The following is a 22,254-nucleotide window of genomic DNA, read 5'->3' as shown; positions in this document are numbered from 1 at the left end:
GGCATAATATAAACTTAAACTCGTTACGGGCATTACGGAAGGTATCCTACTGATACCAAAATACTTTTAAGGCATATTGACTTAGGGAATAAGCGTACGACTCTTATGGTTAACCGTTTCGCCTATTTGCGCACACGGTACGGCCCATGGAACTAGTTTTCGTGCAATAGCCGATATGGGTCAAAGTATACTATTTGAACCCCAAAAATCCAGAGTATGAACTATAAACCCATATAAAAAAAGTCTCTGAACTCGTTGGGTCCAAATCATACTCCATTCTCGGTTTTCGCCTTTTCGTGCGAATTAACCATATCTATATATCGGAATCAACCGGTTTAAGCTACGGCTAATATAAGGACCGTTAGGATTCTAAGAGGTTAATTAAAACCTTCGTTCCAGATTAGGAGCCCCAGTAAAAGCTATCGGTGACTTGATCTTAATTAAGGATTAATACTTGCAAAGGTAAATACTTTTGACTTATTTCCCCTATATGGGCTTGGGTTACGGTATATTAATACCGCTTGATTGAGCATTATATAATTCCATCGCTTAGGTGGTTAATTGATTAAATATGATCGGCTCATTTAAACAGTTTTGTTGCTTATAAGCCTTTGGGGGGTTTAATGACCGTTGTCCCGGATATCCTCGGCATCATTTTACGAAATGGCCACGACCATCGACATCCCGGTGTAGGCGTACACCCGGTATAAAGTGTCGACATTAAAACTAAAAGACGTAGCCGTTGGTTTCTGTACTACGGTTTTACGCAAACGTGGTGTGTCTATAAATCTTTAACCCGGCACGACCCGGGCTACTGAACGCATAAAAGAACATGTAAAACGTTCACAAGATCATTATGAATTTTCCCAAGTTATAAAAGAGTTTGTGCCTTGTGCATTCAAATCAATTTTAATAAACATTTTCAAATGTGTCAGTTGAATGTATTTACCAGTGTAAACTGACGTATTTTCCCCAAAAAAGATTAAGTGCAGGTACCTAAACGTAATTGGCTGGTATTAACTCCCTAGCGTCGGGATAAGCCTCGCAAGCTTGATTGCAGTATCTAATGGAACAATACTTTATAATTATTTACGATCCACTGTGGATATATTCAACCCTTGTAATACATTTTGATATTACGATCAAAGGTTGAAGTTTATATATTTATTTTATGCTTCCGCTGTGCATTATATAATTGTGTGGTTTGACTATATTGTTGCCAACATCGTCACGGTAATCCCCCACCGGGCCCACCGGTGAGACACGTGGAAATCGGGGTGTGACATGATGAAGGCTGCTTGAGGTGGTAGTTCTGGTGGTGTGACTGGATAGAGATCCCCGGTGCTATTGTGGCGGGAAAGAAGACGCCCAGTTCGAAGGTCCTTCAAAAAAAAACCAAAGGGGTCAAATTCAATGGACACACTGTTATCACGAGTAAATCGTCTAACAGATATTAACTTTTTAATGATTTGAGGGCAGTAAAGGAGTCTGGGTAGAATGTAAGTGCGGTTGGGTAAGGTTAAATAGCCCGTACCAGACCCTTGAACTGGCAAAGTGGCGCCATTGCCGACCATAATATTACTGTAAATGGGAAAAGAGTTGGGAATTTTGATCATACCTGGTTCATCCGTGGAGTAAGATGTAGCGCCTGTGTCCATTACTGAGTTCGGGTCATAGTTAAGCTGTATCGAGGAGAAGGCGGCATTGAGATCTGATGGACACATCGGGTTATAACCCGTAGGTGGATTGGGGCTGAAGTGGGCCTACGGCTGATATGGGGCCGAAGGGTAGGTACATAGTTATCGATAGCGAATAGCGGTCAATAGCGACAGACGACCTATATGCTACGTAGCGATAGCGACGAAATAGCGCCCACTATTTTGTGTATAGCGATAAGGTAGTAGACAATTTTAAAAATAAAAATATAGCTATTTATAATTATATACATCTATCATAATGTTAATTTTATACTTTATATTCATAGATTTGTAAGTTTAATAACCAAATGTAAACTAGTAAAGATAGAGGGGGGTAAATGTTAAAACGCACAAACTAATTTCACTCTTTTTATCCTAAAAATTTACAAGTTAGAGAATAAATGTAAACTACAGAAAGATTGAGGGGTTAAATTGTAAAACTACAAACTAATTTAAACCTAAAATAGCTAGATCGTCACCCAATTGTTACCTCCGCCGTCAGAACTCCAAATCTCAGAACTCCAAATCTGTATACGACGACCATGAAATTACAGAAAAGCACTAGAAAAACTACTATGAACGCCATCAAAACAAGGTATCTCTTCTTTCTTTCCTATCAATTTGAGCCTTCGGTTTCCATCTTCCTCGTTTCCGGCAGAAGTTGCAGCACCGGCGCCAGAATTCGCCGTCGGAATACGTGCCTAGTCACTATTTTTCCTGCTTTTCAGTCGCTAGAGCCACTTAGCGCCGGTAGTCCGCTTCGCATCGCTAAACGCAATAGCGCTCGCAACAGGCGCAATCGATAACTATGGGTAGGTGGGTGGGCTGTAGGCGGCAGTAGGTTGGGTTGGGTTCGGCTGAGGTGCAGGAGAGTAATGGGCCGATTGGGTTTGGGTCGTGGGTAGGTTGTATGGTGTAGTGGGCTGGAAAGCAGGTTGAGTTGGGTAGGGGCAAGGTGGAGTGTTCCACCAAGCCCATTGGGGGTAGGTTGGGTGACTTGAGGGCCAAGGTTGGGAAGATGATGTTGGTCCGCGGCCAGAGCCACGTCCCCGGTTGCTTCGGCCCCGGCCACGGCCACGACCGGTTCGGTGGTAGTAAGGCTGTTGGGATGGTGGGTTAAAGGAACCAGATTGGGGGTGATGGTTAGGATGCGGTTGTGGTTGTGAGTGGGACGAGTGGTTTGGAGTGGTGGCAACATGAACGGACTGGTTGGTCTTTTGGCGGGCTTCTTGTCTAATACGTTCATCTTCCAGCATGCTACGAGCAAGATCCCAATCCGCACTGTTGGCATTGATGAGAGAGGCGGTTGTGTCATATTCTGCAGGCAAGCCTCGAACAAGTTGAAGTACCAACCTATCTTCAGTTATGGGATGGTCCACGTCTTCCAGCTGGTTTGCTAAGTCTTTGAGGCGCTGACAATAGTCGTCCAAAGACGAACAAGTAGATAAAGTGAGGTTGCAAAACCTGGTTTCAAGGGCCCCCGCCCGAGCTTTCTTGTTGCTTAGGTAAAGTTTTTCGAGTTTCACCCAAGCATGTCGAGCCGTGGGGCCAGTGTCGAGAACTCGGGGTAAAAGATCATCAGATACAGTGCTGAGAATCCATTGTAGAACGAGAGCGTCAAGCTCCTTCCAAGCTTTGTACTCGGTTGCGGTCTCTGGTGGGGGTTCAGTTCCATCGATGTGGTCAGTAACTTGATAGGCCACAACATGGAATCGAAACAGCTTAACCCAAGACGTATACGTGACCGTCACGCCATCAAGGGTACGTATCTTTGACTGCACGTTGGTGACCGAGTAGGCTGGGTGCAGCTGTTTGAGTGATTTATCGGAGCCAGAAAACTCAGGCTCATCTTTCTTTTCGTCGCCGGACATAGTGTGAGGAGGCTAGGGTTTTCGGCGCAGACAAGGGCTGTCGAAACAGCTGAAAAAAAAAAAACAAAACTGGGAAGGAGGGAAGAGGATATGCAGAACCTAGGGCTCTGATACCATAAAAGTCGCTGTAAATTTGTATTTACTGAATGAATAGAATTGATACAATGGATCCCTTTATATATGGATTGAACCCTAGCCTAAATAAGGAAACCATAATCAAAACTAAATACAATACAATCAATAATATATGGAAATAATACCCTGCTGTATAATGTTCGGCTAATAAGAATACATGCCCGTTTAGAACTCGGGAGATTAAAAACAAAAATTAATATTATCTTATTGTTTCTCTGTTATTCACGTCTTGATCAATATCATCAAACACAAACTCGAAATTGTTTTTAAGAAAGAATTTTGATGATCGGTTTTGATTTTAATAGGAACCGTCATGAAATACCTTTTAACAAAAAAAAAAGTGTTTATAAATTATATAACTGATTATTAAGAGTTTTCTTGGTTTTATAAAAAAATGAGAGTTTTATCATATCCATTCCCTTTTATTGTAAACAAACAAGTACATCTCAGTTACTCCTTTGTACTGCTAGAAAACACACCCGTTTAGAAAGCAGGAGACGGGTAACATTAGTTTTAACTTATTGTCTTGATTTCAAGCTTAGGGTGAGGGTATATGCGTCCGCATCATAATTACACACACAGTTAAAATTATGCAACATATATAGAAAATTAATCACAATAATTACGTGACATATATAATACAATGTATATGATGATGACCCAACCTATGTTTATAATTACACACACAGTAGTGTATTGACGTTTTAAAGAACAGTGAACTATGTAAAAGTTACCCAAGTTAAAAAAAATGATGCAACTAAAATAAAAATTAACAATAGTGGCAATTTCTCATTATGTGTTTCCCAACCATTTAAAGCTTCCAGTTAATCATCTCAATCTCAACCTCTGCTTAAGCGTCTGGATCGCTTTTCATACTTTTTACAATGATCCACTTTTTATTTGATTCTCTGTATTTTTCTTCCAAAATAAAGTATATTCACAAAACATGCAAAATAATTTTATAATTTGTTTTAATTCAAATTAATTACACATGTGGTCCCTGTGATTTATTAATATTACCAAGTTGATACATACGTTTTTAGAAATTACGCATTAGTCCCCGTCAACATATACACTCTTCCAAACTAAAACTAATGACTATAAATTACACCATTTTATAAATTATTTGGTATTATTTTAACATATATAAATAATAAATCTAAACTAACCTCTTATCTGTTAACTTAATTAACAACTTTTTATTTTTAATATTTACAATTATTATGTCTAAACTTAAAAGGTTTTTGGAGCTAGGGATCTTGGTGGATGCATCCTCTTCATCCACCGAGGTGGGGATAAGGTTTACCCTCTCACACCCTCTCAGTCTATTAATATCTAATATAAGTGAGATTATATTAGCCTATTAGGTACGTTTGTTTGCTATGACTATTATTTCTAACAATCTCAAGTTGTTCTATCTTTAATTTAAACTTTTTTTGACGAACGAATAAACTACTTAGCTAATATATTTGTATATCAGTATATCCTTAGGCTGGTGGGTATGGGCTGCCCCCCTCCACCCCACGAAAACCATTAACAACCAATAGTGCCCCCGACACCATTGCCTGGACGCTATTTGGGGGGGGGGTATTTTTCCTCCGTCAAAGATAACGATAGTTAACAGACAGAAAGTGGTGGGGCCCATGGTTTCAACCAATCACCTTCTTTGTTTTATTATTCCTCTCTTTTGTTTTATTCTTTTTTTAGATAAGGGACTTTATTCTATTGCATAAGTTTTATTCGAAAGAGACAATGAAGCCCTTGTCTACATAGCGCAAACATGGCACTGAAGTGACACATCCATTTCTACATCTCCACAATTTTTGTGTGTGCATTTTATATATCACTTAACTAGGTTAGAACCCCATGTATTACACGGGTTGATTAAATATATTTTTATATAATAACAAAGTTACATCTTTAATTACCCGTGTATAACGTCAGTTGAATAAGCACGTGTACTACACAGCTTGAATAAATATTATGCAATCAGTTAACACACACAGTCATCAAAATACGTTTTTGATAAAAAGAACTTTGATATACTATTTACATATTAGAACATTTTACTTTTTTTTTTATTTTTCTATTATTAGGTTATAAACTTGTGTATTACAAAAGTCTATTAAATCTACTTATTTCTTCTTTCCCCATTCATGACCCATTGCTTTGTACCTAAATATTAGTTTTTATTCTTCCCTACTTAATACATGTAATCTCAATCAAGTAATCAGAACTAAAGAGGAAAACAATTACAAAAAATGATATGCACTTTTCAATTTGAATTCACATACAGAACTAATATGAGGCCACCACATCCTATTCCATTTTGCGAGTCAGTTGATGTCGGTCATCAAACGATAGTGGGATCCTCACATGTTAGGCATGTGAGGGAAATAAACTAAGATAATTAACTTGGTTAGTCATAAAGGATTAAACCAGCAACAAAAATAAACTTAAATGATGTTTTTAGCTAGTTTTAAACATTAAGGTTGGAACCTGCAAGTTTGAGGAAACATAAAGGACGTTTTGTGCAATTTGCTCGCAAAATAATAAATTAAAGATAAGTATAAAGATTATATTAGAAGATAAATATAAATATAGAGATATAGTTATAGATAAACGTCGACTTAAAATATGGGATAACTTGATAAATTATTTTAAAACTTGTATTTTTTAAGATAAAAATAAACATAAATATATGGCAAGAAAACTAAAAAATTAGATGTCTCTCGTATCGACACGTGTCCATCAGTTGGTTTTCTTTTATTATATGTACTAGCGGTATGACCCGTGTGCAAACACGGGTCGTTTTTTAGAAAACCATGCATAACAAATTTTAATAAAAAGTACAGATAGGTGTACAGATATTGTAATTTTTAGTTTAAGGCTAGTAGTGATACCCATGTGTAATTTTTAGTTTAAGGCTAGGTACTATTTTCCACCAAGAAATCAAGATTAAAATTAAAACTCATATAAGTTGCATGTGAAGTAATTAAATTAACGAATGATGATAAATAACTAAGAGAACATGATGAAAGGAAATAGCATTAGTATGTAACCACTGTTTGACCAAAGTAAAACCACTGTTTGCAAAAAATATATGTTTGAACAAAGTCTGTTTGAACAAAGTTAAACAACTGTTTGCAAAACTATGATTCTTAGTGGTTCAAAAGTCTGTTTGACCAAAGTCAAACCACCATTTGCAAAAAAGAGCAACCACTGTTTTCTTCACAAAACACTGTTTAACTCAACAGTGGTTTCAAACGTCTTTTTTCATCCATCTGTTGACCAAAGTCAAACCACCATTTGACCAAAGTCAAATCACTGTTTGCAAAAAATGCAACCACTGTTTTCTTCACAAAACACTGTTTAACTCAACAGTGGTTTCAAACAGATGTACCAAAGTCAACCGATGTATCAACCATGTATCAACAGATGTATCAACAACAATGGTTTTAAATTGATGAGCATTAGTTATGAAAAAAATAACACAAAATCATATTGAAAAAATAATACAAAATCATATTTGCTTTCACTGTTCTATATTCTATGATCGTAAATCTTGAAACATCTCTTAATACAAGATCCTTCCTTTTTGGGGTATAGCGTTCCATAAACTTTTCATCTTCATTTCTTAAAATACAACCTTCACCACATGATCCTACAAAAGAAATAAGATGAAACTGGTTATGAGAATCATAATCATATGAACAGATATCTAACCTAACATTTCAATAAGTCAGCAACTATATGTTTTAACCCAACAGTGTTTTGAAATCACTTTTGGGTTAAAACAGTGTTTGAAACCACTGTTGGGTTAAAACAGTGTTGTAAGCCAAAAGTGGTTTCAAAACACTGGTTTAACAACACTGTTTTAACAACTCGTTACAAAGTCGACGCTAGTTACGGACGACGCTTACGACTCTGGCGATAAAATAAAAATATTATATATTTACGACTCATTACGGACTCGACACTAGTTACGAACGACTCAGACAATAAATTAAAACAGTGTAGGTAGATTACAATCCTCTAAGTATGTTGCTATATCATTCTGAACATGATGACTGATGACTGATGACCAAGAAATCGTAGGCAATCAGTTTTCATCTTGAAATAAGCTTCACCTTTCCTCGACTGAGCGCATAGCCGTACCAAATAGTTGGCACAAGATCATGATGCTGATCTTGATGCCTCTCAACCCTAGGTAATGCCTGCCTTTGCTGATCATGATGCTGATCTTGTACCAGATATGAAACACAAATCGAAGTTTGACCTGCAAAAAGTCAATCATGAATTACACTTATCTTTTTAATTAGCATCAATTGCAATGGGCTTGTTAATCCAATATCTTTGAGCTCAATCTTCTCCCACACATCATCTAATATAATTAGAACCTTTTTGTTATCTAGTGACAACTTTTAAAATTTTTCACAAAGATAATCCACTCTTACCGATTTTGAAGCATTAGGTAGATTACAATCCTCTAAGTATGCTGCTATATCATTCTGAACAGGATGACTGATGACCAGGAACTCGTAGGCAATCAGTTTTCATCTTGAAATAAGCTTCACCTTTCCTCGACTGAGCGCATAGCCGTACCAAACAGTTGCACAAGATCATGATGCTGATCTTGATGCCTCTCAACCCTAGGTGATGCCTGCCTTTGCTGATCACGATGCTGATCTTGTACCAGATATGAAACACAAATCAAAGTTTGACTTGCAAAAAGTCAATCATGAGTTACACTTATCTTTTTAAAAACAATCATTAAGAACAGGGGTGACATGCCTTTGCTCTGGAACTTCTTTTTTCAAATGGAATTGAAAAGCCATTGAAAAGCCCCTAGGTAATGCCTGCAAATACTGATAATTCGTTGTACAAACAAATCCCAATAGCGCTGAATTTGAAAAATAACATCTGAATACCTTTGTTACTTGAATTTATCAAATCAAGTGTTAAGAAAGGTATAGTTCAACCAACTGATGAATGCATAAATTAGCTGCAACAAACATATCAATTTCCAGTTCAAAACAATTACAATCCAAAATACCTAAATGCAGATCAACGTACGCAAAACAGCGATAGCTATACAGAAATCATTATTGTAAAGATGAATGTAGGAAGATCTAGAGAAGCTTACCGACTGAAAGCAGCTAACAGGCGATTCCAATTCCAACATAAAAAACCTACGAAACTCAAAATCAGCAACTGAGATCGCCAATCAAATCTGTTATCAACTATCAAACGGCGCACAATAACACTTATGAGTCATGATCTTATAAACACCAAAACCATCTAATCACCATCCTTAGAGACTTACAATTTTATCAAACAGCTCACCACCTGTAATAAACTCCAAAAGTATATAGATTTTCGTTCGGCTAGCCAGTACCTAAACCAAAAACCACCACTTAATCGATTAATCCACTTAACACTCCCTTTCAAAATAATAATATACAACGTTATGAAACCATACCTCATGCAGACGAACAACATTCGGATGTCTAACCAGCTTCATTATAGATATCTCTCTCTTAATCTGCAAACAATCACACAAAATCAATCTCAAAACACCTTAAAGATAGTTATCCATCTACGATTGAGCTTAATCCGACTGTAATTAGAACGGAGTAAGAGTGAATGGCTTAAAGAGAGATTAGATATGATACCTCATATTCGAATCCAGTTGGTTCGTTCGTTCGTGTGTGAATCCAGACAGCAACACTTTTCTACAGATCATCTGCAATTAAGTTTCAATCAGAGAAGTTCGTTCGTTCCATCTGAATTGAAGCATAGAGGAAGATCAGGATGCTTGTTGAGTGTAATTTTGTGATGAGAGATCATTAATTTGTCGGATGGAAGCAAAATATGTAGCATATTTAGTGAGATTGTGATTAGGGTTTGTGTAGACGTGAATGAGATGCCACCATATCCTTCAGTATCTCCGAATGCGAAAAATCAACATGACGCTTGAGAGAAATCAACTACCTGTGCCCTGATGACTCTGGATTGTTAAGGCTCAGATCTGTAATTCGAAGATCAGAGAACATATGAAATCACACAAAAAAAAATGTAAGAGATTATGAGAGAGGGTGATCGAAACCTGCATTTAGAGAGAGAGAGAGAGAGTTAAGAGAGAAATGGATTCGAGAGAGTAATTGATTGAAGAAGATGATATCTTATATATCTGGAGCCATAATTTTGAATTTTGAATCTGGAGCCATAATTTTGAATCATCAGAGTTTGAAAATGTTTGGAGATGGGCAGTGGTTTGATGGCAATGGTTTGATGGGCAGACCTTTAAAAAGGTGAAAGTGGACCAACTTTGAATTTTAAAGTCTTTATATATTAGCCTTTATGATTTAATAATAACATAAGAAAAGACTTGTTGGACATGCTCTCAAGCTGACACATCAGCTTTTCTTATGTCACTTGTATTTCTCCTTTTATAGAAAGTATAGATAGATATAGATTACTTATGAATTTTATAATTTTTATAGATGACCATTATAATAATAGAAAATAGCTTTTCTCTTTCCAATCATTAACTTTCTTTTCCTTTTCCTTTTTCTTTTCATACTTATATATTTTATAATTTTTATAGATGACCTTTATAATAATAGAATCTTTCCGATCATTAACTTTCTTTTCCTTTTCCTTTTTCTTTTCATACTTATGTATTTTATAATTTTTATAGATGACCATTATAATAATAGAAAATAGCTTTTCTCTTTCCGATCATTAACTTTCTTTTCTTTTTCCTTTTTCTTTTCATACTATGTATTTTATAATTTTTATAGATGACCTTTATAATAATAAAAAATAGCTTTTCTCTTACCTATCATTAACTTTCTTTTCCTTTTCCTTTTCTTATCATAACTGGCCGACAATGCCTCCTTTTTCAAGAATAATTCTGATTTTTCAAAGATACGGGTGGGTCCAGGATAGTAGGCGGGCCACCTGTCTTTTTTATTACTTTAATAATTGTAATACTTAAATATAGTTTATTTTATATATTTACATTTAAATATAAAAAATAGTTCATTTCTTATTTACAACAGGACAATTGCATGGATGGTACCCCAAACAATGGCTAAAGAAACTATATAAAACCACAGCTGAAATCAATTTTCTTTCTTTCCACACCCTTACAATTTCATTCACATATATCCTCGTTATACATAATTTCCATCATCACCTACCATAAACTAATTAACAATGGCTGAAATCATTGCCTCTGAACTCCTGAAAGCTGTTTTTGAGAAGCTGTCTTCTGAAGCCTTGAAGAAAATCGGACGGTCCCAAGGAATCCAGTCAGAACTGAAGAAACTAGAGAGGACCCTAACCCAGATCCAGTCTCTCCTTAACGATGCTTCTCAGAAGGAAATAACTGATGAAGCTGTTCAAAACTGGCTCAGTGGTCTCCAGCATCTGGCTTACGACATTGATGACGTACTTGATGATCTGGCAACAGAAGCTATGCATCGTGAGCTCACCCAGCAATCTGGAGGCATCACCAGCAAGGTAAAAAGGCTTGTCCCAACTTGGTACACAAATTTATCACTAAGTCAGAGGGTGCATCACAAGTTAGATGATATTACCACCAAATTACAAGATCTAGAGAAGGAGAAGGTTAGTCTTGGTTTAATTGTAAAAGATGAAAAGTCGAAAAGAATTTATCAGACCTCTTTGGTAGATACATCTAGTATTGTTGGACGGGAAAAGGAAAAGAAGGAATTGCTTGTGAAGCTATTAGGGGACGAGCCATGTGATAAGAACTTTAGCATCGTGCCTATAGTTGGTATGGGTGGGTTAGGGAAAACCACTCTAGCTAAACTTCTGTATGACGATGAGAAAGTTAAGAAGCACTTTGAACTAATGGCTTGGGTTTGTGTCTCTGATCCGTTTGATATCTTTAGTATAAGCAAGGTAATCTTACAATCTGTGAATGGAGAAAACGAGGAATTTGCAGATTTAAATCTGCTTCAAGTAGCTCTTAGAAATCAACTTAAGGAGAAACGATTTTTGATAGTATTAGATGATGTTTGGAGTGAAAGCTATGAGGAGTGGGAGAGCCTTGTGAGCCCATTTCATGATTGTGCTCCCAGAAGTAAAATTATAATGACGACGCGGAAGAGGAAACTGCTCGAAGACCTACGTTGCGGTGATCTAAGCTCTCTGCAAACTTTTTCAGATGACGATGCTATGTCTTTGTTTGCTCAACATGCGTTGGGTGTAAATAACTTTGATTCGCATCCAATCCTCAGACCATATGGTGAAGACATTGTGAAAAAATGTGATAACTTGCCTTTGGCCTTAAGAGTACTTGGGAGGTTATTTAGCACAAAGACTAAAGAAGAAGATGAGTGGAAGGAGCTGTTGAATAGTAACATATGGGAATCACGAAAGGAGGGTGAGATTATCCCAGCCCTCAGATTAAGCTACCATGATCTTAAGGCATGTTGGAAACAGGTGTTTGCATACTGCTCGTTGTTTCCCAAGGACTATGTATTTGACAAAGACGATTTGATTAAACTTTGGATGGCGGAAGTGTCGGAAAGGAGAAAAAATAGATTGTATAGGGGCTTGTGTGTAAAGTGGTGTCCTATATAAACACCACTATTGTAACCCTAATTTTGAGTACTAACAATTCTCAATACAACTCAAACCCAATTCAAGAACTCTTCTCTATACCAATCAACATGGTATCAGAGCAGTGTTTCTGATTCGTGGACATTCTATTCTTCATCTACAATTTATCTCAACCAAGATCAAACCAGAAAAAACCAAAAATCAAACCCAAAAATCTGATCAACTCCGAAACTCCACTGCCGTCGCCGCTTTAAACCCTACCTTCTTTCGTCGTTTGTGTTCGTTTCCGGTTGATTATTTTCTTCTCGTTTGAAATAGTCACAGAGTTGCTTCAAAATTGATATTACCGTATAAAAAAAAAGGAAAAAGTGCTTCAATTGTCAACATATGTGTTTGTCAACATATGTGTCAGTGTTCATCATTGTCTAAACCCTTTTTCAACCTCTAAATTCAACCAAAACCAAATCCATCACATGCCTTACAAGCACGTGGCCAACCCTTTCAAATCATTTCATTGGTCCAATCAAAATTTTGTTTGACCATTTTTTTGAAATTGGTCCAATCAAGTTCGCTGCTCTTACCTTTTTTTGTGCTACCTACCTTTTTTTGTTCCAACTTCCTTTTTTATAATTACGCTACCGACACCAATCCCGACCAATTTCGCTGCTCTTATTTTGCTATTTGATAATTTCGCTATTCTCAAAGGATCAATTCGCTTTCGTTGTCGGTAGCGAATTTGCGGGCTTTCAAATCTTGAACGCGAGTTCAAGTAACCGGTGTATTTAATAAATTCGCCGGTAAAATATCTTCGCTACCCAGCGACGATATTCCAAACAAAAATCTTGAACGCGAGTTCAAGTATCCAGCGAAATTAATAAATTCGCTGGCTTGGTTGGTTACTTAATAACCGTGCCGGGACAAAAAAAAAATGGAAATCAATCATAGTAAGAACAGTGCTTGGATTTTCGATTCTGGTGCCACTGACACCATGACGTTTGAACCATTGGACATACGGTCAATGACCCGACCTCAGAAATCTCAAATACATACAGCAAACAACGGAACGATGCAAGTGAAAGGAGGAGGAGTAATTGAAATTTCACCAACTATGAAATTGTCAAATTGCCTCTATGTTCCGTCCTTATCACACAAATTACTGTCAATCAGTCATATTACCAAAGAATTAAATTGCACGGTACTAATGCACCCTACTTTCTGTCTCCTACAGGATATCAGGACGGGTGTGATTATTGGACGTGGTACTGAGCGCCAAGGATTGTACTATGTGGATGAAGTGGCTCATCAGGGTACTGTGATGTTGGCTCATGGAACTGATAACCGGGACGCCTGGCTATGGCATCGACGCTTGAGACATCCATCCCACAGTTATTCGCACCTTTTGTTTCCAAAACTCTTCCCTTCAAATGGGAAAATAGATTGTGAAACTTGTCTTCGCGCCAAAAGCCATCAACACCCGTTCAAACCTAGCAATACGAAAGTTGCTTCCCCTTTCTCACTAATCCATTCTGATGTGTGGGGTCCTGCTCCTGTGATAGGGGGGCAGGGTCTTCGGTACTTTATATTATTCGTGGATGATTGCACTCGCATGACATGGGTATATTTTTTAAAAACCAAAGCCGAAGTTTTCGAAAAATTTGTCACATTTTATGCCATGATTCAAACTCAATTTCAAACTCAAATCCAAATTCTTCGATCCGACAATGGGGGGGAATTTGTCAATACATCTATGAAACAATTCTTTCAAACCAAAGGATTAATTCATCAAACCTCTTGTGCTCATACACCCGAACAAAATGGTGTTTCCGAACGGAAAAACCGTATTATTCTTGAAATGACTCGAGCTCTTTTGATCGAATCTCAGGTTCCTAAATCTTTCTGGCCGGAGGCAGTTGCAACCTCCGTGTATCTGCTAAATCGGCTTCCCACAAAAGCTCTTAAATTTAAGACTCCTTTAGATTGTCTGTCCAAATCTGCCAATATTCCCCATCCTCTTACACTTGAACCTCGAATCTTCGGGTGTACCGCATTTGTTCATATACCCAAAGTCAACCGAAACAAGCTCGGCCCATGTGCTGAGAAATGTGTGTTTGTCGGCTATGGGATCGACCAAATAGGTTATCGGTGTTATAATCCTAAGACTCGTCAAATGTTCACCACAATGAACGTTGACTTTCTTGAAACAAAATACTTTTATGAACCCCAACTCAGTGGTCAGGGGGAGAACGAATGTATAGACCCTCTGAGTTGGCTAATCCAACTTCCCTCGTCTGAAGAAGTAACAACAACAGAACTTCCTCACAGTACTCCGAATCAGTCATCTTCAAACACAACTACACAATCTGCGGATCACAGTACCACTGAAAATAGTCCATCCAACATGATACCTGAGGTAAGAAATAATGAGAGCTCTGAGTTTACTATGCCTTGTGACTTTGAGACAACAGGGGAACATACAGATCCGACAACAACCGAACCTACAGAACATGGTGAACCAAATGTTGAGCATGTTGAACCTGTTGTTGAAGAGGTTGAACCAGTTACTGAACATGTTGAACTAGGTGCAGCAGAGACAACCGGGAGATATCCTCTTCCCCCAAGAGAAAATAGAGGAGTTCCCCCTAAGAGATACTCTCCAGAAAAGGTGACTCCAAGGTCTAGGTATCCTGTGGCGAACATTGCCACTGGAAATTTGTCTAAGGAAGCTAAAGCATATACCGCTGCCTTGTGCTCTGAACAAATGCCATCTACAACACAGGAAGCATTGAGTTCTGAAGAATGGAAAAAGGCTATGGAGACCGAAATGGAAGCACTCAAGAAGAATAACACGTGGGAGAAATGCACCCTCCCACCAGGAAAGAAACCAGTGGGATGTCGGTGGGTGTTTTCAGTCAAACACAGACCTGATGGAACAATTGAACGATACAAAGCTCGGCTGGTTGCAAAAGGTTACACTCAGACTTGTGGAATCGACTACTCTGAAACCTTCTCCCCAGTAGCAAAAATTGATACAATCAGAGTCCTGTTTTCTATAGCTGCCAATAAAGGTTGGCCTCTTCATCAATTTGATGTAAAAAATGCCTTTCTTCACGGGGAACTAAACGAGGAGGTCTATATGGACGCTCCACCAGGATTCAATGAGAATTTCAAGGCTGGAGAAACATGTCGGTTGAAGAAATCTTTGTATGGGCTTAAACAGTCTCCTAGAGCTTGGTTTGGGAGGTTTACCCTTGCGATGAAAAAATATGACTTCAAACAAAGCAACTCAGATCATACCCTATTTTTGAAACGTAGAGGTAGTCTTGTGACCTGCTTAATTATCTATGTTGATGACATGATTCTCACAGGAAACGATGAAGAGGAAATGTCAATGTTAAGAGATAAACTGTTTTCGGAATTTGAGATGAAAGACCTGGGAAGATTGAAGTACTTTCTTGGAATTGAAGTTCTGAGATCTAAACAAGGGATTTTTATCTGTCAAAGGAAATATGTCCTTGACCTGCTAGCTGAAACCGGAATGATTGAGTGCAGACCGGCGGACACTCCAATGATGGTCAATCATGGCTTACACATGGAAGATGGAGCAGATTTAGCAGATAAGGAGAGATATCAACGAATGGTGGGAAAACTGATATATCTCTCCCACACTCGTCCAGATATAGCTTATGCAGTAGGAGTGGTGAGTCAGTTTATGCACCAACCCCAAGCGAGCCATATGGAAGCAGTGTTAAGAATCATCAGGTATCTCAAGGGAACAGCAGGTCATGGTATTCTGTTCAAATCAAATGGGCACTTAGAAATCCAAGCTTATACAGATGCCGACTGGGCAGGGGATAAAGGAACGAGGTCAACCTCGGGGTACTTCACCATGGTTGGAGGAAATCTAGTTACCTGGAGAAGTAAAAAACAAAAGGTAGTCGCCCTGTCTAGTGCAGAAGCTGAATTCCGAGGGGTTGCTCGTGGCTTAGCAGAGGTTCTGTGGGTTCGCAAGCTCCTAACTGAGATTGGCTTTCTTCCTACTACAGCAACCAAAATCATGTGCGACAATAAAGCTGCTATACAGATCTCAGAAAATCCAGTCCAACATGATCGAACAAAACATGTGGAGGTAGATCGACACTTCATCAAGGAGAAGTTAGAGGAAGGCATCATAGAGCTCCCGTATGTAGCATCAAAAGATCAACTCGCAGATATTCTCACAAAGGCAGTCAATGGAAACTCGTTTAGTAGTTGTTTGAGCAAGTTGGGTATTGGTGACCCCACTACTCAACTTGAGGGGGAGTGTCGGAAAGGAGAAAAAATAGATTGTATAGGGGCTTGTGTGTAAAGTGGTGTCCTATATAAACACCACTATTGTAACCCTAATTTTGAGTACTAACAATTCTCAATACAACTCAAACCCAATTCAAGAATTCTTCTCTATACCAATCAACAGGAAGGCTTTTTGAACCAGTCATCTTCAAACGAGTCAATGGAAAGCTTAGGTCTTGAATACTTTGAAGAGTTGTTTTCAAGGTCATTTTTTCAGTATGCACCCAATGACTCGTCGTTGTTCGTGATGCATGACTTGCTTAATGACCTGGCCATATCTGTCGCTGGAGAATTCTTTTTAAGGTTAGACGATGTTATGAAGGATACTAGGAAGAAAGATCCGGAAAGGTATCGCCATATGTCATTTGTTCGTAAGGAATATGAAGCAAACTCGAAGTTCAAGCCCATCGAAAGTGCTACAAGTTTGAGAACATTCTTAGCAGTGTCCGTTGAACTCGAAGATAGTTGGGGAGAATTCTACTTATCTAGTAAGATTCTGGTTGACTTACTTCAGAAGTTACCACTTTTAAGGGTCCTGTGTTTGAGTGGTTATTTCATTAGCGAGGTACCAGAGACCATTGGCAGTTTGAAGCACTTGCGGTACCTTAATTTATCTCGTACTTTAATCACATGTCTACCAGAAAATGTCGGCAATCTCTACAATTTACAATCATTAATCCTTTATAGATGTAACAGTCTAAGTATGTTGCCCATAAACTTCTCTAAGCTTAAAAACTTGCGGCATCTGGATATTAGGGGTACTCCGCTTTTGAGTAAGATGCCCTTAGGGATTGGCAAGCTGAAAAGCTTACAAACTCTCTCCAAGATCATTATCAGAGGAGATAATGGCCTTGCAATAGCCGAGCTTAAAGACCTCACAAATCTTCATGGGAAGACTCACATCAAGGGGCTGGAAAAAGTGGAAATAGCGTCGCATGCATCTGAGGCAAACTTATCGCAAAAAAGGCTAAGCGGTTTAGAACTAGAATGGAGTGGCGTGTTTAATGATTCTAGAAAGAAATCGCTAGAAAAGGAGGTCCTCGATGCGTTGAAGCCTCATAGTGAGAGTTTGATAAAGCTTGGAATAGTGTCATATGGGGGTATAGAGTTTCCTGATTGGGTTGGGGATATATCGTATCTTAATCTGATTAGCGTGTCTCTACGTGGCTGTAAACATTGTACATCTTTACCACCACTTGGGCAGTTGCCCTCACTTAAGGAGTTGTATATTGAAGACATAAATGAGGTGAAAGCTATGGGTTCAGAGTTAATTGGGACCGGTCGTGCATTCACATCACTTGAAGTTCTTGAATTACGGAATATGAAGAGGTTGGAAGTATGGTCAACTCCTATTGAGGTCGTGTCATTTCCATGCCTTAAAAAGCTTGTTATTAGAGGTTGTCCTAATTTGGTTCAAGTGTCACCTGGAGCACTGCCCTTATTGAATATTCTACAAGTATCTGAATGTGATAGTGCTGTGTTGAGAAGCCTGGTTCCAGTGGCTTCATCAGTCAAGGAGTTGAGAATAAAATCTATGTTAGGGCTTAGTGATGTGGCGTGGAGAGGTGCTATTGAGTATCTTGGAGGAGTTGAAGTCATATCCATAAGCAAATGTAACGAAATAAGATACCTGTGGGAATCAGAAGCAAAGGCGAGTAAGGCTCTTACAAAATTAAGGGAGTTGCGTTTTATTAAATGTCAAAATTTGGTGAGACTGGGTGAGAAAGAGGAGGATGATTGTGGGCGCAACCTCATAACAACTCTTAGGACGTTAAAGATAGAAGATTGTAAGAGTATGGAGCATTGTAGGTGTCCAAATAACACTGAGATTTTGCTCATCGGTGGTTGTAGTTCTATTACATCTACTTCATTCCCCACAACAGGAGAGCAGAAGTTCAAATCACTTGAAATTGATTCTTGTGACAAACCATTAGAAAAGGAGTTTGGAGGAGATAACACTAGGGTTGTTATCAACAACACAAGCATCCCAAAGCTTCAATATGTACTGTTAGGCTCCTTGCCAAATCTGACAACAATCATTGAATTGAGTCACTTTATTCACCTCACATACCTGGTAATAGAGAGTTGTCCAAGTATGGAGTCATTTCCAGATCACGAGTTGCCTAATCTCACCTCCTTAACATTTCTGTATATATTAAATTGCTCAAGTAAAGATGATTCCTTTCCTCGTGGGCCTCCCAAACTGCATACCCTTTTCATAGGGGGGTTGAAGAGGCCCATCTTAGAGTGGGGACCACAGAATTTCCCAACCTCACTTGTCAACCTAACGTTATTTGGTGATCCGTCAGAAGATGATGATGTGAGTAGGTGTAGTCAGTTGTCTCATCTTCTTCCTTCATCTCTTACTTCTCTTGCGTTAGATGGATTTAAGAAACTGAAATCAGTTTCAGTGGGACTCCAACACCTCACCTCCCTCCAACATCTCTTTTTAGCGTATTGCCCAAAGATGAAGCATCTACCAGACATTCTGCTGCCTTCACTTCTGAGTTTAAACATTGCTGAATGCCCAAAGCTAGAAGGAAGGTGCAGTAGAAGAGGCTCCTATTGGTCCCGCATCTCTCATATCCCCTGCATCAGAATAAACACAGAAAGCTTTGTTTCTTTAGTGTTCCCAAAAGATTGTAAGTACTCTTTCAATAAAAGTACATTATTAGTTCAATAAAATAGTATGTGTTTGAATATCAAGTTAAACCATCACAGCCTGTTTAAAGGCAAATGTGTCAACTGGGCGGGTTTTTCATTAAACTGGTGCTCTTTTTACAATTTTATATTTTTGCAAAATTGTTGTGAAAAGAAAATTTATCGTCTTTTTATGTTTACAGTACAATATTTGTTTTGAACTGATGTCAACAGAACTATTTTTTTTTTTTTGTGAATATTATCTGTGGGTACCACATCTTAGGTCGGGTTGGGTGGGATACTTTTTTTTTGAAAGGTGAGAGTCTACTAATAGGTTGTGAGAGCAGCTCCCACACCCCCCAAGCCAGGGGGCCCTAGCCAAGTCTGCCCAGACTGCGTTGTCTGAACCGGGTCCGCGCTGGTTATCAGACTTGGTTCCGGCTTTCCCCCGGAAACCGTACTGCCTCCACACGAGAAGCCTCGCTAGAGTAACAGTCGGATGAAAACCGGGGTGGGATACTTAACACTGGCAAACGGTGATCTAAATCGATGGCTGCTAACCTTACCAGATGTAAAGTTCGGTAACCCGTTTGTTTTGTCTCCATTTCAGTGACGAGGTCATGGAGATGATTTTATACTACATTCTGGTGGAGTGACTGTCTGTCTGTAGGGCACCCTTTGGGCAAATGCCAGCACTGATTAATTGGCTATACTTGGAGATGCTATCCGAGTTCTGCATCACCTCAAATCTGAATCACGGGATTTCAGAAGAAATGAGAACATTGAAGGTAAATGAACTTGCTTAATGGCTTTCTTTCTTTTTTTGATAGAAATGTTTCTCTTCTCTTATGACTTGCCAAAACCGACAAGCAGAGAAGAACGAGCTTCGTGAAGAAGAGCTTGTTTTGAAGGCGGAAAAGGCAAAAAAGAAGCAGCAGGTCAAATCCATGACAACACATCCGGCTGCATGTCAGGCTGACGGAACCAAGATGCCCGTATTACCACAAACATGTGATACATCTCATGATCATGAGCTCAGGCCACTTTCTTTGTAGTTTGTAAATAGAAATGCTTAGTTGGATTCTGTGTTTTCATTACTATGTAGTCTGCACTTTTGCTAGATTTATTTTTACAGAAAAATAGAGTTCTTTGTTAGATATAAATGACATCCTTCTTTAATCTTTTTATCCTAATGATATTTGAATCTCTCTTCATAATTTGTTTGCCTCTGTATGCTAACGCCAAATCTGTATCTGTTTTACACTTGCTCGTTGATTCTTTGTTAACAACTATTTATGACTGGTTAGTAAAGGTACGTTGTCACTCGTGTTTCTAGTAATACTATATTCCTGTTGACACTTGCTTGCAAAATGGCTTTGATTTGATTTATTCTTGTTAGATAATATTTTAAACTTTTCAAAAGGTGACACGTAAAATCAGACAAATGGGTGAAGAATTTTATGAATGACTTACTTGTTAAAAAGACTTATGTGTAAAATATACGAGACAGGTGCAACTTTTGGTCTTACATAATGCTTATTTGGTTGTACATGTTATGTTATTTCGTCACGCCTCGAAATCCGGGACCTAAACATCTCTGTGGGCATCGCTTTGTTTTAAACCAAGTTTATAAGATGTTTATTATGCTTGCTGGCCGTCTTGATTTATCTTACGATCAACAGATCAGATGTAGCAGACTCACGATTCAGGTGCATTAGCCTCGTCACAGAGATTCCCGCCCGCGGCATGGAGAATATGATAATAAATGCGGGCATTGAATTGGTCGGAATGTTCTTGGTGAGATAAGGGTATTGAATGTGAGAATTCAGTGAGATTAGCCTCTGAATGGTCATTAAGAGGCTACCTCTTAATGGAATCATTAAGAATTTTATCAATGAGAAGGTAGAAGAATGTGACTTGTGATGATTTACCATTCAGAGGTTACCTCTTAACCATTCAGACTTGAGGTTACCTCTTATTCATTCAGAGGTTTTAAACCATTAAGAGGTAGCATCTAAATGGTCATTAAGAGGCTACCAAACAGCCCCTGAATCTCACTTTATGGTTCTTGAGTTGTGAAAACTTACCCTTGTGATGATCTTCTCTCCTACTTATATGGTCGAGTCTCTTCATCCGAAGTGGGCCTTCTCCTACCAAAGACTGTTCGGAAAGACATTCCGGAAAATAAAGATGTCTGGGTATTGTTCAAAGAGTTGTTTCCCCAATGTGATCTTCTAGGATTTGAGCATTTAATGTATGCTTCGTCCTTAAGGAATAACCTTACACTCACAAGACCGAGTCATAAAGGTAGTCGGCGGTCTTTAGAGCATTTAACGAAGGAGAATAGTCGCATCACGTGTTCCCAGGCGGAACAGTGGCCTGGTTCAGAGGTCTTTGGGCTGGAAAGTCAGATTTCCCTTATTGGCCTTTATCTTCTTGGATCGAAAGTGAGTTGGGAAATCATATTGGGCTTGGGCCCAATTATTTAGTTGGGGACAGCTAGCGCAAATGAGGTTCCCAATCTGGGACCCTCGTAGTCGTCCGAGTATGATAATGTTTTTTTTATTAAGAGGTGTTTTTAGTATAAATATAGAGGTGTTCACAATCAGATTTTAACAATTTTTAGGTTAAATCGTAAACCAAACCGTTAGTAATGATTTTTTATCAATAAAAAGAACCATTCAACAAATAAATAAGACTGATTCCTTGTGGTTAGGGGTGTTCTTCGGGTTTGGTTATCGGGTTTCGGGTTTTTCGGGTCGGGTTTCTCGGGTTTCCTAGGCTAGATATTTTATCCGATAACCAAACCATATTAGATTCGGGTAAAGGTTTCTCGGGTTAGTTCGGGTCGGGTTTTATCGGGTCGGGTTTCGGGTTTAAACTGATGCGGGCAACTCTTGTGCAGGCTACCATTTGTAATTTTGACTTGTCATGTTACAGAACATGCACACAAATACCATGGATGTACAAAATCTATAGGTTTT

General features: G+C 38.5%; 3 protein-coding genes and 1 long non-coding RNA gene across 4 annotated transcripts in view; 2 read left to right on the top strand and 2 right to left on the bottom strand.

Annotated features, from left to right (window-relative positions):
- The window catches only part of LOC110900049 (actin-related protein 9), a 76,162-nt gene that overhangs the window by 38,249 nt on the left and 15,659 nt on the right, over positions 1-22,254 (bottom strand). The window lies entirely within an intron of this gene.
- Positions 2,504-3,568, bottom strand: LOC118485919. Its single transcript, XM_035982442.1, has one exon. The coding sequence runs from the start codon at positions 3,566-3,568 to the stop codon at positions 2,504-2,506; it is 1,065 nt and encodes a 354-aa protein (XP_035838335.1).
- LOC110902167 (putative disease resistance RPP13-like protein 1) lies at positions 10,824-19,313 on the top strand. Its single transcript, XM_022148889.2, has 2 exons — positions 10,824-12,256; positions 16,755-19,313. Exons 1-2 carry the CDS (start codon positions 10,928-10,930, stop codon positions 19,311-19,313), a joined length of 3,888 nt encoding a protein of 1,295 aa, XP_022004581.2. The 5' UTR covers positions 10,824-10,927.
- Positions 19,887-20,487, top strand: LOC110903489. Its single transcript, XR_002571996.1, has 2 exons — positions 19,887-20,058; positions 20,144-20,487. It is a non-coding gene; the product is annotated as an uncharacterized LOC110903489 (long non-coding RNA).

The sequence above is a fragment of the Helianthus annuus genome, chromosome 13 (genome assembly GCF_002127325.2).
Source record: "Helianthus annuus cultivar XRQ/B chromosome 13, HanXRQr2.0-SUNRISE, whole genome shotgun sequence".
Taxonomy (NCBI): Eukaryota; Viridiplantae; Streptophyta; class Magnoliopsida; order Asterales; family Asteraceae; genus Helianthus; species Helianthus annuus.
Note: the sequence above shows the minus strand (reverse complement) of the source record. Positions and strands in the feature narration are given on the sequence as shown.

Excerpts from the sequence above, each read along its gene's own strand:
- LOC110902167 (XM_022148889.2), top strand. The coding sequence starts at position 10,928 with ATGGCTGAAATCATTGCCTCTGAACTCCTGAAAGCTGTTTTTGAGAAG. Across the intron at positions 12,257-16,754 it reads TGATTAAACTTTGGATGGCG|GAAGGCTTTTTGAACCAGTC; the intron begins GAAGTGTCGGAA and ends ACCAATCAACAG.
- LOC118485919 (XM_035982442.1), bottom strand. The coding sequence starts at position 3,568 with ATGTCCGGCGACGAAAAGAAAGATGAGCCTGAGTTTTCTGGCTCCGAT.